We start from the raw sequence: 18,225 nt of genomic DNA, 5'->3' as shown, positions 1-18,225 counted from the left end.
TATATTTGAGAAATTGTTCGGTCTGTCCCTCAATTTCACTGAGGCTAAAAGCTGCACTCTGACTCCTAAGTGCTCAGTGAAGAGCTGGAGGTGTGATTCCTTTAGTTGTAACCTTCTGCAGTCTGCACATCTTTGGACTACGGTGCATATCTTTATCTCTTTTTTTCTCTCTCATATTGTCTCTTGGTGATCCTTCCTTGTGATTCAGCACTCAACGTCTGAGTGAAATTGTAGATAGAACATAATTATATGTCACGGAGCGGCCGAACAGCAAGTGCTGCTGTGTCTCTTTTTATCAACATCCCAGCTGTCATCGGCATATGTTATGGGCTCAACTGTGGTAATAAATAGCAAGTCACTCCAATGGTATTAGAGTTTGTTTCAGTCAGACGTCGATGTAATTTGTCTCGTCTCTTTGTTTTTCGTTTGTAGCAACCAGTTTTCTGCCGTAGGGAAAACCGTTCTGTGAGTGGAAAGCTTGTTGCTGCTTACTAACATTCAGTGATCTTGCCATTATTGTTGTTGGAAGATTGGATTTCACTTTAAGAAGAGCCTGCTCCAACCTAACAAATGAGGTTAAGGCGGGTACTCCCCGGCTCATGTGATTGGAGCACATATGGCGTTCTGTCCTCTCTGCATGCTGATTGGAGAGCCAGGAGCACTCTTGCTCCAAAGGGAAAGACCTTTGATGTCCCTGTGTTCCTGTAACAATTTAGTTTGTCTTTTAAAAGGTTCGGTAGGCTTATTGATTTTTGTTTCAGGATTAAAGCCTTGTAGCTTTTATCTGTATGTTCACCGTAGCTCCTCCTCATTTCTCAGACCTTTCACCCTCACATCTTTATGTTGGCACAGGTTTTTATACAGCGTGAGTTTTAGATCGGGTGTGACCTGCTCATCATAGTGAGAAAAAGACTGTCTGTATCCTATGCCTTTTCCAGACTTTGACCCCATTTTCTTTTAGCCCTTTAATGTATGAGGAACATTGTTTTTTATAAAAACAGCACAAAGCCACACAGCTGCAGGAGAGCATCACCCCTACAGCTAACAGCTGTTCTCACAACAAGTCGGACGCCTATATGATGAAAAATAGCACAGCCAGATGTTTTGGACTTTTTCTCTGAAGCACGTTTGCGTCGCTGTTTGTGGAGTCTGGTATCACTTGTCTTTGATTAGATTGAGGCAACTTTATCCACCGGATCATAGGTGTAGTGTCACTAACTCTGAGGTATCCGTGGCACCGGGGTCGGGACACTATGAGCCGGTGCGACAAAGTAACAGTTGTTGCTCCATTGTTTTTTCATGTAATGTCCTGCTCCCAGTATTTTCTGTCTGAGTACGGCAGATAAAACAGTGCATTTGTTTCATGCACTTTATCATGCACACAGACATGCTCTGTCCATTAGGGAAAAGCCATTTCAGAAGCTCTTACTCTTCATTAAAGCCACACACAAAAAAGGGCAAGTAGGCCTTGACTTGAAGGTTGACTTTATTTTTAGCTTTTGCTAAAAGCTCTTACTGTAGATGCTGGCTATATCGAGGCCAATCAATACAGCTGTCCAATCAATACAGTTGACTGACACAAGGGGTTGAGGTTGCCAAGGTTTCTTACACCTATTTTCTAGGGTTTTGGGTCTAAATTTAGTGTCTTGGATAAAATGTCTTGATCTATTTATAGGTGTGATATGTGTCCAGCCTATAATGGCCCTGTCTGTCCTTTCTGAGCAAAATTGAGTGATTTTAATAGGTTTAAGTGCCCAAATGGGGTTCTTTGATATTCGACCTTTTAAAGTAAATTATCTTTGAGTGTTTTCGGTTAAAAGATAATGTGTTGCACAATTTATGCGTGAACTTTCGACGTTTTGCTAATGCTGCTCCTTTCTCCTCCTCCATCTACCTGAACATAAACAAAATGTGAACTCTCTTTTGTTGCAGTACCACCAAGTATGGGGTTCTCACCTTTCTGCCCCGGTTCCTTTATGAGCAGATCAGACGGGCAGCCAATGCCTTCTTCCTGTTCATCGCACTCATGCAGGTAAACCCCCACGCACAGCAACAGCTGCCAACGCCGTTGGCACAGCGGGCTGCGTCTCTGGTTTCAGTTTGTTTCTGTGTTCTGGGCAGCCTTTAAACGATACAGCTTTGGATGGGCTCAGTATTTCTTCAAATATTGATTTGTAGATTTTTCAGAGATGTACTTTGGATCATAAAGGCGTTCAGACTATATAAAGTTTTTCAGAAAGCAAAAATGTAGCCAAATAGCTCCCCCCGCCTCTGTCATTCGTGAGATAGCTCATTATCAACGATGTTAGCCTCTTAAAACTATCATTTCTGAGTGTTTACTGATTGGTCTCTCAATAGCAAATACCTGATGTATCACCGACTGGTCGCTACACCACACTGGTCCCGCTTATATTCATCCTCACTGTGGCTGGAATTAAAGAGATCATAGAGGACTATGTGAGTACAGCAGCAGCAACACGGTCAGACGTCGGTTTTTACCAGGCCCCATCGTTTTCAAATCTCTAAAGTTGGAGACGTCATCGCATGGTTATCTGAAAAGTTGATTGCTCCTCATCCGTCTCTTTACAGAAAAGGCACAAAGCGGACAACACAGTAAACAAGAAGAAGACAACAGGTATAGTGCGTGCGCTCGTTAACCTGCATCAACTGTCCGGTCAGTTTTCCATGAGTGTGCTTGTGTCTATTTGCTTGGGTTTTGTTTTCCTTTCATGGCTGAATGAATGGCTGTTGTCTGACAGTCATTATGGCGCAGACCACTCAGCGCCACACAAAAGTTTAGTGGCCATGAATACTGTATGAGACCTGCTCTATAGGCTGACTGATGGCTGTGTTGTCCTTGTCTCTCAGTGCTGCGGAGCGGAGCTTGGCAGACGATAATCTGGAAACAGGTATCACTATCAACACATACTTCAGCTTTGGTGCTCTCTCACCTACCACTCATGTGATTTCTCTTCCAGTTTTTACGACTCACTTGATCATATCTTCTGGGTGTAAGTGACATGAAACGCTGCTTGGAGTGTACTAGTTTAAGCCACAAACTTTTTATCTAAAGTTTGTACTAAAGGCACATTTCCCCAGTGTGCAACGGAAACAAAATTCAAGCCAGAACATTCAGATAATGACATAAGGAAGAATATTACGCGGTGAGAGCTCAAGGTAAACTCGAGTGCAGTGCGGCGTTTGAGCAATCGTTTTCTTCAGATTGGGATTTCTTATTGAATGTACTCATTAAATGAGCCCAGCTGTGTACAGCCTTGCTCCATTGGGTTGAATCAAATCAAATTTGGGTTCTTGTTATGTGGGTGACAAGCATGATCAGCAGGCAGGCATTAAGCTCTCCACAGTTGCTTAGTGTCAGGACAAGTAAGGGAGTTTGTCCCAGCTGTCATTTCAACTCATAACCGTTTATTATAAGAGAAGTTGAGGTGTGTAGTTTCCACGAAGCGCTCGGTTTTCTTCTCAAACTTCAGCTGCAAGTAGTCACTGTAAGTTTTCTGTGGACAGGAGTTCTTTTTAAATCTGTAAAAAGGCACAAAGATTGTTTATCTCAGGGTGTAGCATCTATAGGGTGGTGCTTTGCCTGGAAATGCTGTGTTTAGGAATCGATAATGCTGCGGTTAACATCACCCAGGATAACAGTTTCCAGGCTGCTGCTCGAAGGAGAACGGGAAGCCTGGAAAACGTGGCACATTGAATGTGTCTTAGCATGTCCACATGCTTTTCCAGACCTCGGTTTTATCAAAGAATTTAGAAAATTATTCATTTGAAATTGTGTCTCCTTTATCCAAGTTGAACTGTGAACGTCTCCTAAAGACTAGTTTTTCCTTAACTTTTATTCTTTTGTCTGCTTTTCTTTCTCATAGCGACATTCTTGTAATCTTTATGTCTTACTCTGGTCGGTCTATGTTGCAGCGCAGTCAGAATAGTTAAAGCAACTGCACTGCTGTGCTCGCTGTCATGTTATCTTCAGTCTCTCGCTGTGACTGCATTCTTTCCGGTCACTGATTAACCTGCCTGTTGTTTCCTCTCCTGCCTCTCTGTCCCCCTCCACCTTAACACCCCCACTTTTTCCCCCCTTTGTACCCCTCCTGTTTTGCTACTGCACTGCTGCATCCTGGCCACAAGGTGGCAGTAGGAGACATAGTGAAGGTGACCAATGGCCAGCACCTTCCAGCTGACATGGTTATAGTGTCCTCCAGGTCAGACTCTGTTGTGTGTGTGTGTGTGTGTGTGTGTGTGTGTGTGTGAGAGCATGTATATTCAGTTTTGTGTTAATACAGTCTGTGTCCTAATTATGATCATAATCCTTCTAATAATTTGCCTTGCACTACCTTTTACGGCTTCTACTAATTATTGCTATTAATGAATTATTGCTATTACTGAATTATTGCTATTAATGAATTATTGCTGTTAATTACATTTTTATATATTTTAATGTATGTTTTTTCTAAACAGAGGTGTTATCTTTAAATAAACTAACGCTCTGTTTTAAAGACTGAAATCATGTACAGCAAGCAAATGTTTAATAATAACTTGAACTAATGAAACTAACTCCCCAGTTGATGATCGATATGTGTCCTATGAAATGATGGATAAATCATTTTAAACTCTATGTTTTGATGCACCTTTTACCTTCTTCCTCACAGTGAACCGCAGGCCATGTGCTACATTGAGACCTCTAACCTGGATGGCGAAACCAACCTGAAGATTAGACAGGTCTGGTTATTGCTTTTCTTTGTTAAACCAAGTAAAGGTTCTTGCTGGGAAAAGAACCTACCTTGACCTTAGGTGTTATGGTTGTTTTTCCAGGGCCTTTCGCTCACAGCTGGGCTTCAGAACCTTGAGGATTTGATGGGGCTGTTTGGTCGTTTGGAGTGCGAAGGTCCCAACAGACACCTGTATGATTTCACTGGCACACTGCGGCTGGAGAACCAGAAGTAAGACGCAAACGCACGATCAAATTGTTTCTAAATGGAAAAAGATGAAATGCCTTTCTTAAAGGCTAACATTAGCCTTTTGCATTCCATGTGGGAAATTAAAAATCAAAATCTAAAGCAAAAAAGTGAAGTGTGAAACTTAAAAACAATCTACATTCGGTAGAAGAATTGTTCTCATCTTTTCCTCTTTGTTTTCTCAGTCCAGCTCCTTTGGGCCCAGACCAGGTATTGCTGCGTGGCGCTCAGCTCAGGAACACTCAGTGGGTTGTAGGAATTGCTGTCTACACTGGTCATGACTCTAAACTAATGCAGGTAAATCCATCCTCTTTTTCTGAAGTCAATTGCTTTGTACAAAACAGGGAAACTGCTGGCTTCAAATGTCTTAAAAGGAAAGGTGTTTAAAGTTGAATCTTTTTGGGGAGCAAAAACATTTTTTCTGTCTGCTCTACGCTCACGAGACAAGTTTTAACTAACTGTGCTGTAGGAGACATTCATAAATGGTAGTGCATCCAAAATGAGGAATGCCATGTCTTCAGCCCCTCTGTTTTAATTGCTCAAACATTTTTTTTGGCTTTTTATTTCGATCAAATATGTAGTTTCTGTAACTGTAACTCAGCAAAGCAGCTGGTGTTTGTCACTTATTATTCCGTGACCTGTCCGCCTCTTAGAACTCCACCAAGGCACCGCTGAAGCGCTCTAATGTGGAGCGGGTGACCAACATGCAGATCCTGGTCCTGTTTGGGATCCTGCTGGTCATGGCACTGATCAGCTCTGTGGGCGCAGCCATCTGGAACAAAGAACACACAGAGGACGCCTGTTGGTACCTGTCCCGGGCTGGTGAGAGCAAATACAAAAAAAAACAAAAAACCCTCAGTCTTCCTAAGGTAATGACAAATCAGAGGAAAGGTATTATTGGTTTGTAAGTTATGGAATTTTGTGTGTGTGGCATCAGGTGACATCTCCACGAACTTTGCATACAACCTGCTGACATTCATTATCCTCTACAACAACCTGATCCCCATCAGCCTGCTGGTCACTCTGGAGGTGGTTAAGTTCACACAGGCCCTCTTTATCAACTGGGTATGACTCTTTATCTATATTTTATAATGCATCGTCATTTTGAAACTAGAAGGACTCGACGAGGGCAATGATTGTGCTCTGTTTTGTTCGCAGGATGTGGAGATGTACTACTCGGAAACCGACACACCAGCTATGGCTCGGACATCCAATCTTAATGAAGAACTGGGTCAGGTCAGTTCTTCACGCTCGTCATAATCGGTAGCGACAGAGGGGATAGTAGGAGGACTGAAAATAACCTCTATATACACAGTCTATTAATACAGTTGTAATAAACGATGCTGTTTTCATTACCAGACATCTCTGTCCTTTCTAGGTGAAATATCTGTTTTCCGACAAGACAGGAACTCTGACCTGTAACGTCATGCACTTTAAGAAGTGCACCATTGCAGGAATCACCTACGGGTCAGTCCTCTTTTATTCCCATTCAATCTCACCTCTTGAATTTGCAAGCATCTTATTAAAGCACACCTGCTCCTAATGCAACTAAACAGACCTTTTGCCGCTTCACTCTCTTAATTCATGTTTCAGACTAACCTGACTTAGAATGAGTTATTTCTCTGATGAGTGCAGTCTTGCATGCTTGATCACAGGAACTAAACAATTAATGAACTAATCCGAACTGATTCTTTTGCACTTTGCATTTCACAACTGCAGCCACTTCCCTGATCTTGACTGTGACCGTTCAATGGAGGACTTCAGGTTAGTGATGCTCCCCTCTTCTCATCTGTCTTTTCCCCTCCTAATGTACTTTTTTTCCCCCTTTTTGGCTTTGCACATTCTTTAAACTTGCACTCTGTCTGTGCGTGTTGTGATTAGATCTTTTTTTTTTTTAAACCAACATAATAAATTAATAAAATCTTTTGATATTGCTTTCTTTTTTTTTTTTTCCCCAGCAATCTGCCGTCCAACAGCCATAACTCTACAGAGTTTGACGACCCAACTCTCATTCAAAACATTGAAAAGAACCACGTAGGTGTCCCAGAGACCTTTCTTTGATTTGGAGCCAACTGCTCAAACTCAACTAGAACTTGCACGAGATGAAAAAACCTTTATCTGCTTTGATTGTCTGTGTGCATTCAGCCTACATCACCGCAGATCTGCGAGTTCCTGACAATGATGGCTGTGTGCCACACGGTAGTACCAGAAAGGGAGGAAAACCAGATAATCTATCAAGCCTCCTCACCAGATGAAGGAGCACTGGTCAAAGGTGCCAAAGGACTTGGCTTCGTCTTCTCCGCCCGAACCCCTCATTCTGTCATCATTGAAGCCGTAAGTATGTCCGGTGCCTGCATGTTTCCGTGGATTCACAGCCGCTTTTTTGGCAGAAGCCGACTGTTTTTCTGTCTTTCAGCGAGGAAAAGAGATGACCTACGAACTGCTGAATGTGTTGGAGTTTTCCAGGTAAGTCTCCCTAAAATGTCACCTTGTCATTAAATGACTCTTGATTATAAGGCTGCATTTTAAAGCTAGACTCGATGCTTCTCTCACAGTAACCGCAAACGCATGTCTGTGGTGGTCAGGACACCCAGTGGGAAGCTGCGGCTGTACTGCAAAGGAGCTGTATGTTTATCTCATTGTCAGTATTATTCCAACTCTTGGCAAAACAGTTTTTCATTTCATGCTTAAATTCTTCTCTTCTTCAGGATAATGTTATTTTTGAACGTCTGACTGAAGCATCTCAGTACAAAGAAGTAACTGTTGCTCATTTGGAACAGTTTGCTACCGAAGGTAAGAAAAATATCTCCCTATAAATCCACTTTCATACACTTACCGTATTATCTGTTCTCTTGCTTTATTTGATGCTACTTATGTTTTCATTTGTCTATCTATGCAAATTATTACTGTGCTGATTTTAAAATTGTGCATTGACTTTTTTTTTTTCAAATTCAACAATGTTGACTCAAGACTTCACCTGAACTTGAATAATAACGCTGAATATGCACAATGGAAAAAGGTGCATGTATGACCTGTAGCCAATATATGCACGGATTCAGGATTTCATAGTCTGTCCAGAAGATATTATAACATGTTTTAACACAAAACTTTATGAAATCCAAAGACTCAACACCACTTGGTTCCACATCTACTTTGAGATTTAATTCACACCAGAACCACCTTTCATGGATTTTCTCTCTTGTTTCTGTTTCTCAGCTGTCCAATGTAAAAGTATTAAACTATTCACTCTCACTTGAAAGCAACCGCCACTACACGTGCTCGATGACAGTCGCAGTATTCATCATCCTCCTCCTATTCATTCAGGCTTGCGGACGCTGTGTTTTGCGTATGTGGATTTGGAAGAAGATGCCTATAAGGAGTGGCTAAAGGAATATACTCGTGTCAGCACTGTACTTAAAGACCGCGCTCAGAAACTGGAGGAGTGTTATGAACTTCTAGAAAAGGTAAAAACATCAATTTATCATAGTGATGTGTAATGTCTTAGTGTGACTCGGTCTCACTAAGAAACACCTTTTGTGCACGTTTGAGATATTTTTTGGGTAGTCTGGGTTTTGCATTTATATTAAGAGTGTAACAACATGGATGGCTGGACATAGTTTGACTTGTTGTGATGTATCTATTTAATTATGTTATGAATGAAAAGCTCTTAATGAGCTATTTTAAACTGCTTTAAAAAAAACGAGCTTCTTATAAAAACTTTGGCGCCAGCTTTCTGAGGCAGGCGGGTTTATTTTTGATTAATTCATTAATTTGACATTAAATTAGGCAAAAATACTGCGACTCATGAGAAACAAAGCCCACTGTTTGCTTGCCAGTAGGTGGCAGAGTGGCTTCAATGAATCCCACCCAATTTTTCCTCTTCAGTACTTATCACATCCTTGGATTGCAGTTCAGTGAGACGAGGTGTGTTAATCATTCCTTTTTTTACCCCCCATTTTCTTTTTTTGCCTTTTAGCTGATCGTATCTTGGTGAAAGGTAGAGCATTGCAGACGTCGAGTCTGTGTCGGTCGTAAAGGTAGCAGTGATTTGGTTTGAAGTAAACAGCAGGATGGATATTTGCTAAAGAGCTGAACTGATAGGTGTGGAAACCAAAGATTTTTGAGAGATTTGAGGTGCGAAAAGTTTGTAAGGGGAGACCGGGTGGGGGGAGAAGAAGGAGGAGGAGGAGGAAGCTGCTCGCTCCGGCTCGGAGACCACAAGGGTAATTACCTGCCTTGGCCTGCCAAAAGCCTATTAAAACTGGAGTCAACAACACAGTTAACTGTGTTAACTTGTGTGTCTGCTTGTGTGTGTGTGTGTGTCCAAGTGTGTCTAATGAGGGCACATATACATTTAAACACTGAACAAATGAAAGCGAGGGGATGCGGGGGCTACTTTTTTTCCACCGTAGAAAAAGCGTTTGCTCTGCCGTCCAAAATGAGCTGAACCCTCTGGCATCGCTCTCATCCTCAAATTAGATGTGTATGATGTTCTCAGGAGAGCCCTTCACATATACAGTCTCGCTGAATTTGACGGCTAAATGTGATTTATTTTAACATCGTTAACTTTTTTTTCTGCCATTATGTTTTGCTTTCATCAAATTATCTCTGACCGTTTTTTTTCCTCTGTCGCGCTCTGCTGTTCCACAAATAGAACCTGATGCTGCTGGGTGCCACAGCCATAGAGGACCGTCTTCAGGCTGGAGTACCAGAAACCATTGCCACTCTGATGAGGGCCGACATCAAGATCTGGGTCCTCACTGGAGACAAACAAGAGACTGCCATCAACATTGGTAAAGAGAAACTTTGGAGCAACTATGGAGAAAATGTAGCCTAATGTGAAAGAAAAACTGTATGTACTTTGCGGTTAATGAAATGATTGCTTGAATAATGGCTACCATTATGTGGGCTGCGACATTCCTGACATGCCCCCTTCTCTTTAATTGAAGTGTGCCAGTGGTCAGTGTAAACATGCTGCAGGGGAATGCAGTGACACGAGTGTGTTGGGTTTCTTGGCAGCCGTGAAGGAAGTTGATGGCACTTGTCCAAGAAAACCCGGACCCGAAAACAACATCTGAGCTGACACTTGTCGCTCTTAATTTAAGAGCTGACACATCCCCAGAGTTGTACTGTATAGGTGCCCCTTCATTTTTACACACACCTTTTGTACAGGGGAAAATATATCCTGAATAACCATCATGATTCTCCTCAGCTGAAAGACCTTTGAAAGAGTAGAATAGATTTGTGTCAGTCAGGTGTGTGTGAATCAGTATTTTGTCTTGAGACAAGTTCTTCACCTGTGTTTTGTGTTTTTCGTAAATCTAATCTCTTTCCTATCCCTTTTCCTCCACTCAATTGTATCTCAGGTTACTCCTGCCGCTTGGTGACACACGGCATGTCCCTCATCATTGTCAACGAGGACTCTCTGGATGTAAGTAGACCCTCCCCTTCCTCCTCCCTTCCTCCTTCAATCACATCTGTGTATACTTTGTACAGTTCTGGGGCTTTCTGTGTGTGTGTACCCGAGGGAGGATGTTATGCGGTGGGGTCTTAAGCAGGTTACCGTGAGAACCAGGGTGTGGTCCTCAGCCAGATTGGTGGGTGGGGCTCTTTGTGTGTTCACAGGTGCAGGTAATTAAAGTCTCTGATGTCCCCTTTGGAGAAATAGATGAAAAGAAAGAAGTGCTGAACTATCACTTCTGTCAGTCTTCTTTCTGTCATTTCTATAAGGATTCTCATATAGTGTTGTGACACCCCTTGAATTATCTATTTCAAGCTAAATGCCAGCAGGATGTATAGATCAAATGTGTTCAGTCTGTTCGTCAACCAGTTGCTGTTTAGTGTGAGAACTGAGACAGTCCTTGTCTGTAGATTAGATTCTTTATTTTTACTCCTCTAATGTGTTCTTTGCATTCAACTTTCATGTGTGACTGCTTTACCTAAATGACTTGATTGCTGTCATGTGTCCTTTAGGCTTACACGATCTCCTTGAAATCACAGCTTTTTTTCTTCTTCCCTTTTTCCTTTATTTGGACGTGAGATGTTGATGTTATAGCATATAAATGTGAAGCTTCAGCACCGTGTTTTCCTGTCTGTCTTTGTTTATGGGTTTGTGTGCGAGTGTCGGTTTGTTGGCCCAGAGCTTGCGTTAAACTTAAACGGAGAGACGTCTGCTCTGACGTTAATAATTTTCTAGCTTCATAGAAAACTTTGCACAGTTGGTGGGCGTCTCAGACTCTGAGCTTATAGTGTAATAGTATTAGTTTACAGCATTATCAGCGTGATCCCTTTATGGTTGTCGGGGGATCTAATTAGAGATGTGTGTAAATGGATTTCGGTGTGGTCATGGTTATAAATTTAAACTGCACACCTTTACACTTACCATTCTGGATTTTTGCATCGTGCCAAACTCGAGGGAATACACTGCTTGTGAACTTTTACACTTTCACACCTACCAAAGTGGCACCTCGAGGTTTCCAGACCGCTAAGTGCCGGACAAAACCCAGACAGCGTGAAAAGCCACTTAGGCGCTGAGTAAATTAAGTTGGACTGGATGAATATTTAACTTAAAGGCAATTAGGGAGCTTTAGACTAATGGTTGCTCATATACTCAGCACAACAGTGTGAAATTCAATACCGTCAGTGCTATACACTTATTCTAAGCATGTTTTGGAATTTTCTTTAAGGAGTCTGCTGTCTGATATGATTATCATTTACAGTTTAGAGTTTTCTGTCTGTTTAATGTAGTCCCACATACCGTAGGAGACACTGTAAGGCTTGAACAGATGATAAATAGATTTTTTTGTTTTCCTACAGTTGTTTTTTTTCCCACCAAGGCGAGTGCGCTGTTGAACGTAGGCCCAGCTGGCTTCAATAGCCCATTAGAAAACAGTTTTTTGTTGTCATAAACCCTGACCATTTTTTGCACTGTACATGTGAGAAGTAAAAACGTTCTCATTCTTTTCAATGAAACTTTTTAAAAGGGAAAATAATCCTGTTGTACAGCTGAGTGACTTTAAATGGGCCAAGATGGATAATGCCTGTCATCGCTTCAAGGTGCTGTCTGAAGATGGGACTGGCGGTATAAACACAAAAGACTGCTGAGTGTTGGCTTGAGGCTGATCAAGTAAACCGTTTCTTTTTTTCTTTCGGTGTAGCTTACACTCTTATTAAGATCCTATTAATAACTCCACTTCTAGATTTAAATGTGGACATGGCAAGAGGGGAAAAAAATTGTATTGATGTGGTGTCAGTCGGGCTGTTTTTCTTATCAGGACGACTTCAGAGAGCACTGGTTGTGACCGATGTACATGAAAGGCACACCATCTTCAGTTCAACACTAATCTATCGTGCACTTAAAATAACCCTCGCCAGCTTCGCTTCTTTCCGCATGTGATTCTGTTTGAAAGTCCAACCTGCACTTGAGTGAAAGCAGGAGCTGCTTATCAAAATCTCTCCTCAAGGTTGACCTCTTGCTCCCATTTGTATCAGCCGCTATAGTGTAGCTGGTATCGTTTTCAACTTGTGTGTGTGTGTGCGTGTGTGAGAGAGAGAGATCGGGGAAAATGTGGTCCGTCAGACACTGTTGTAGCTTCTTTGGCAGGTGTGTGTATGCCGGTCTTTCTGTGGACAGATTTAGTCAACACACAACCGTAGAAGACGCGGCCACAAATCCTTACAGGTGTGTTGTTGAGTTCAAAGATGGGTGTGGTGCAATGCTTGAGCTCTGAGTGCTTGCGTAATGACTGCTGAGCTCTTAGAGGTTGGCACATCATTGTGTCAGTGGATGTCGCCTCTGGTGTGACGGTCTCAAGTTTAAGAATTCGTTCCACATCTTTCACACCCTCTATCTGCTGTTATCGGTGTGAAGCCCGGCTCATACGCTGCTTCTCGCCATCGACAGTCATGCAGCAGATGTGGTCCCCTCCCTTCGGACCAAACCCGTTCTATATTCCTCCTTCACACTGCTACCTCCACATCTGTCATCTGCTCTCGTTGCTCAGGAAGCGACCACACACCCTGCGTGATTTGTGACAGAAAAAAATGTGCATTAGACAGAGTTAAGAAGAACAGGCACAAGGAAAGAAATATGCCTGTTTATCTTTGTGGAAACAGAAGAGTGTGTTTGTGAATGAAGTGGTTGGGGTTGGGGGTGGGGGTGGGTGGGCCTTGTTTATTGTACTTCATCTGTGAGAAGGACAATCTGGAAGGAGAGAGAAAACCAGAGGAAGATTTGGCTGACCCATTCGAGGGCGATGAATGAGTGGTAACGCAATCTCCTTTTGGTGCTCCTCCTCATCAAAACAAACCCTGTGAGCAATGCCTCCTGGGTAAACGGTTTGCGACCACTGTAGCTGTGACGAGTGCCATCTGTCACCTACAGATCACATGCCTCACACAGACTGACACAAATCCTTGGCCCGTCCTCCTTGTGCTTCATGTTTTAAGAAAACACATGTCGCTTATCGATGAAAAGTCTCCTTTTCCCTCTATAATTCTGCATTAGTTTGGATCCGGCGCATGGTGGCCCTGTTCAGCTCGATAGCTCCGAATGTACATTTCATCAGACTTTCCCACAATCCCCCTGCCCTCGTCATGCTGCCCGCACTACAACCCTTACACAAACAGCGTCTTTCTGCTGGCCATTAATCATCTTTCCACGCAAACGCACATATTTCGTTGAACCTGTGCTTGCATGCGTTGTTGCTCTCACAGTTAAAATCCACATGTGTGCCTGTGCGTGCACTTCTGGCCCAGTCAGCAGAGGATGTGGGTGTTTGCACAGATGCGCTGTCTGACAATTAAACGGTATATTAAAGCTCACTGGTGACAGAATCTGCACTGTAAAAAAATGTCTTTCTCCGCCTTCTTTTCACTCAGCAGCTCTCTCTGTTTGGGTCTTTAAGCTCTGTCTGGTTCACACTCCATTCCTTCTTACTATCCCCCTTTCTTTATACCTACTCCTATTTATCTTGCTTAATGCTTTTTTTGTATATATTATACTACGGGGTTTGGACTTTGGCAGAGGTGGCCTGGAAAAGATCAACATTTGGCTTCTCCTATCATCACTGTGTTATACAGTGATATATGTGCAATATGGAGAGAGGTGTGTGTGTTTCTGCTTCTTTGGGCTAATGGGTTTTATTATAGAATGCAATGAGAGAAAGTGACCTGTGATATTTCAAACCGCCTCCCTAACCCGCCTGTTTTTCTGATCTAAATATAAAACTGATAACATTCCGTGCAGTTTGCACATACGTGTGTTTGTGAGACTTTGTGTTTTGTTTTTTTTTCAAGGCCGGATGCATATGAAGGATAAACATTTAGCTTGGAACCTAAAATGCCTCCTAATGAGATCTGTCATATTTCAGTTGGTGCAATCAAAGAATTAAGCATTTTTTTTCCTCTACAGCTCCCAAAAATAGCATGTAATTTAGCGTGAGAAGGAGGGAAACTGCATAGAAATGCTTTTCTTTTTTTCCTTTTCTTTTCCTGCCGCAGTGTTTTTTTCCCCTTCTTTGTAAAAGTGTTAGCAGATCATGGTGGACCATTGTGAACCATTTTTTCAACAGTATTCATTTGTCAAGAGCTTGTTGTTCGGTCTGGGCTTGACTTTTAATTGCAAGCGCTAACCAGTGCTCATACCTTAGTTACCTTTTAAATCTCCTGTAGCTCTCTGCAGGCTTAGCCTGGTTATTATCCCAGGTTGTCTTGACTGCCGCTCAAGCTTTGTCTGAACCTGCTGTGACAAGTCACTGAGGTGTAGGACTTCAGTGCATGTAGATCAAACCTGGATATGTACACAAGCTTGGAAACGTATAAAAACGCGGCTCATAATTGAGACATTATTATGCGTTTCAAAGTAAATTGATGGTTTTACAGGTTAACTTTTGTATTTTGCCGCTAAGGATTTTTGTCCACTTTGTGATGAGTTGACAAGCAGGGAAAGATGTATGTACTGCATGAATGCACACGCAGCCCCCTGTTTGTTTACATGCAAAGATACAGTCATACATGTGTTTCATTCCTCTATAACAGCGCATGCGCTACACTCTCAGAGACCCATAGTCCCCTTTGAGTTTAAAAACTCTGACAACCTGTGATCTCTTTTAATCCTTTCATTCTGTTTTTGTTTTCCTTTCCCCTGTTTGGGGAAAAAAGTTGAATGCAAACAGGAATTCCAGCATACAAAGAAAAACACACAGCCTCGGGCTGAGAAAACAAGAGCAAGGAATTTTTGGGAAGAGGAGGGATGCTTGTGTGCAGAGGGTACGCATGTGTGCATCGCTATTTGGCAAGAAGAAGAGCGGCTGCATTGTTCATGTGACTTTGTTACGTACACGTTTACGCGCACGTGCGTGTGCACGCTTCGTGTCTCATATGTGCTGATATGTAGACTGAGGGGTCACTTCTCCGTGGGTCACCGTTTTCCCTTAGATCAGACAGCCGCCAACAGCCCACTGTGGCAGACTGAGTTAGACTCCTAATGGCACCGGATTTTGTAAAATCTTTGACCTTTTGTGTCTAGGGTTTTTTTTTTTTTGTAGTATAGATGCTTGATATGCGTTTATTTTTCTTACCCTTGATCCACAAACATGCACTTTTAGCGGGAATTTCATTTTGCGTCATTCCTCGTTCATAAGGGTAATAAGCGGAATTCAACATGTACAACAAACAAAACGGACCCTGGACAGAGTTTTTGAGCCGCTTTCTGATTTATTATTGGAAAACATTGGATGGATACAACAATCTGTTTAGTGTTTGAGTGATTTGATTGGCTTTAACCTAATTTCATCTTTGAAAAATCCATTTCTTTTCATCTAATCTGCTTGCTCTGTTTAGACTCTAAATGATTTACACGAGACTCAATGTATATCAAAATTCAGACAGTGGAAATGATTCAGCCGTGTGTGTGCGTGCTTGTTAGTGTGCGTTCATGGAGACAGCACGGTTAAGGTTGTTGCGTGTCTGCTTCTCCACATGGAATTCATTACACCTCTGTTGGATGTTTATTTTCTCTATTAATCCCTGTTCCTCTATTATCAAGAGCTCCATCAAAACGGCTCCAAACTCCTGCCCTGCAGGCGAGCTGGCATTTAAGCAAACACATACATACATACATATATCTATATACACACACACACACTTTGTTGGTTCGTGTGAATGATACATTTTACTCATCCACAACACATTTATCTTTCTTGCCTTTCCTTTTTCCTCCTGTTGTGTGTTTGTCATTCTCTCCCTTTTTGCTTATTTTCTCCCACCGTCATGTGCTGCAGCTACGTGAAGGAAAGATTTAAGATTTTACTGGCTAACTAAACATGCCTTCAGGACCTCACAGCATCAGCATGTCGTGATGATGTCTAGAACAACTGTGAACTTTATATAGGCATTCTTAATTTTGTAGTGTACACAGAAGCAAATTGTTTCCCCAGATGAAAGCAGCCATGAACATATGTCTTCCATTTGCTGCCAGTGGCTTTGACCTTTCAGCAGACTGGTGCGTGTGTTTTGATGTGCGTGATTTACATTTTCACCACTTTGTGAGGCAACAATGTCCTCCCCAAAAAACATAAAACTAGAAAAATGTGGTTCCTTTTAGCGTTCACCGCCTCATTGCAGAAGAGGAAGCGTCGTTTTCTGTAACAGATTAAGAGATTGTTGGTAGTTAATGATGAGATTTCCTGATAGATCCTTTTAAGCACTCTGAATATACTGCTGACTAAAGATAAGTGTAGACAATATGTCTGAGATGGAGGGCTTTTGGTTAAAAGATGTTGAAAGCCTTTCAAATGAAAAAATCCTTATCTCCCCCTCTCTGTATTTGTCTTCTTGCAGGCTACTCGTGCCACACTCACGGCTCATTGTTCGTCCCTGGGTGACTCTCTGAGGAAAGAAAATGAGCTTGCACTGATCATCGATGGCCAGACACTCAAATATGCCCTTTCCTTCGAGCTTCGCCAGGCCTTCCTCGACTTGGCGCTGTCCTGCAAAGCTGTCATCTGCTGCAGGTAGGGAGGAAGATTTCAACACGTTCATACATAACAAAACTTTGGGCTCACAGTAAGCTGTCTGCACAAGTGAGGTATAATTTTAAATTAAATTGCATCTCCGATTTATCTGAGATGCCGCCTCTGTAGAAAAATATGTAGAAAAAAAATGGCAGCACTTTCTAAATCCCATAAAAGAGCATGAAAAGTGAAAATCCCATGAAGACGCACATAAACTTAATAGGAATTTTATGTCTTAGTATCTCTGTTGGTCACAAGTTTTTGTTGTGGGCAAAAGACTTAAACAGCTCTGTCTCAGCTGCTGTTTTAAGATGGGAATGCTGTACAAGGAACATTTTTAGATATATACAAGATTATTAAGATGTTATGGGGAAATTCCTGTTTAATGATTTGATAAGGAGAGTATGTCTCCCAAAAGCAAACCCTTCTGTTTTGCACCTCTGCCCAGCTGTAGAACCAACTAAACGCAAGCCTTTTTGGTTTAAAGCACATTTGTACATACAGATGAAAAAAATCTGCCAACTTTTTTGTGTTAGCACTTTCTTTTGATTCCATTCTGTCTCAACACAACGGTAGTGTGACCACAAATGGTCCTCCTCAAATAAATGCGAGGGTCTATAAAACTAAACATGTGGAAGTCTAGCTTTATAGTTGTCACAAGAATGTGGGTGTTAGAGATTTGAATGTCCTGCATGTATACACTCAGTTAGACTCAAATGGGCCTCGCATTCTGCACATGCGCCGCATCTTTTTGCTTCCTTTTGTTAAAGCGGTTAAAGGAGAGGTTCTCGTCGTGCGTGTATGCCGAGACGAGAACAGTGGTCCAACAAAATGGCCATGTCAGGTGCTTGCAATGGTTCTGAGCGATTTTCTCTCTCTGTTTTGCACGTAATAGTTTGAGAAAGAGTCAGTTTGTGTGAATCCACACGCTCGCCTGCATACCTGCGTGTTAGATTCTAAAGGTTGTTAGTTAAGCACAGTTATTAGCAAGTGAATGAGGTTGGCAAAAGTCTGTCTTGTTGCACGGAAAGAGCATATTAATAAAAACCACTGCGCTGACTGGAAATATCTGATTCATACCTTGCTGCTCGTGTCCTTGGAATGGACACAATGCAGCTGGTCGCAACACGGTCATTGACATTTTATAACTACATTTATACAAAGCGCACCCTGTTCATAGACTGTTTACTGTGCAGTTCCTTCTTTGGTCATGTTCTAGTCAGAACCAGCTCTGATGT

General features: G+C 42.1%; 1 protein-coding gene across 4 annotated transcripts in view; it reads left to right on the top strand.

The window, feature by feature from the left end:
- atp8a2 (ATPase phospholipid transporting 8A2) overlaps nucleotides 1-18,225 on the top strand; it is a 44,121-nt gene that overhangs the window by 8,117 nt on the left and 17,779 nt on the right. For 3 of the 4 annotated variants that reach the window (XM_072378331.1, XM_072378330.1, XM_072378328.1), the window contains 22 exons: nucleotides 1,933-2,032; nucleotides 2,359-2,457; nucleotides 2,590-2,635; nucleotides 2,869-2,909; nucleotides 4,147-4,220; nucleotides 4,668-4,737; nucleotides 4,831-4,958; nucleotides 5,159-5,270; nucleotides 5,627-5,795; nucleotides 5,911-6,038; nucleotides 6,132-6,209; nucleotides 6,352-6,440; nucleotides 6,693-6,737; nucleotides 6,932-7,007; nucleotides 7,119-7,307; nucleotides 7,390-7,439; nucleotides 7,529-7,598; nucleotides 7,682-7,766; nucleotides 8,298-8,437; nucleotides 9,628-9,766; nucleotides 10,340-10,404; nucleotides 16,815-16,987. In XM_072378331.1, coding sequence (XP_072234432.1) covers nucleotides 1,933-2,032; nucleotides 2,359-2,457; nucleotides 2,590-2,635; nucleotides 2,869-2,909; nucleotides 4,147-4,220; nucleotides 4,668-4,737; nucleotides 4,831-4,958; nucleotides 5,159-5,270; nucleotides 5,627-5,795; nucleotides 5,911-6,038; nucleotides 6,132-6,209; nucleotides 6,352-6,440; nucleotides 6,693-6,737; nucleotides 6,932-7,007; nucleotides 7,119-7,307; nucleotides 7,390-7,439; nucleotides 7,529-7,598; nucleotides 7,682-7,766; nucleotides 8,298-8,437; nucleotides 9,628-9,766; nucleotides 10,340-10,404; nucleotides 16,815-16,987 — 2,166 coding nt within the window. The remainder of the gene's footprint in view (nucleotides 1-1,932; nucleotides 2,033-2,358; nucleotides 2,458-2,589; nucleotides 2,636-2,868; nucleotides 2,910-4,146; nucleotides 4,221-4,667; nucleotides 4,738-4,830; nucleotides 4,959-5,158; nucleotides 5,271-5,626; nucleotides 5,796-5,910; nucleotides 6,039-6,131; nucleotides 6,210-6,351; nucleotides 6,441-6,692; nucleotides 6,738-6,931; nucleotides 7,008-7,118; nucleotides 7,308-7,389; nucleotides 7,440-7,528; nucleotides 7,599-7,681; nucleotides 7,767-8,297; nucleotides 8,438-9,627; nucleotides 9,767-10,339; nucleotides 10,405-16,814; nucleotides 16,988-18,225) is intronic. The other variant, XM_072378329.1, reaches the window with a different exon arrangement.

The sequence above is a fragment of the Leuresthes tenuis genome, unplaced genomic scaffold (assembly GCF_036924035.1).
Source record: "Leuresthes tenuis unplaced genomic scaffold, fLeuTen1.0.hap1 SCAF_24, whole genome shotgun sequence".
NCBI lineage: Eukaryota > Metazoa > Chordata > Actinopteri > Atheriniformes > Atherinopsidae > Leuresthes > Leuresthes tenuis.
This window is presented reverse-complemented; position numbering and strand designations above follow the sequence as displayed.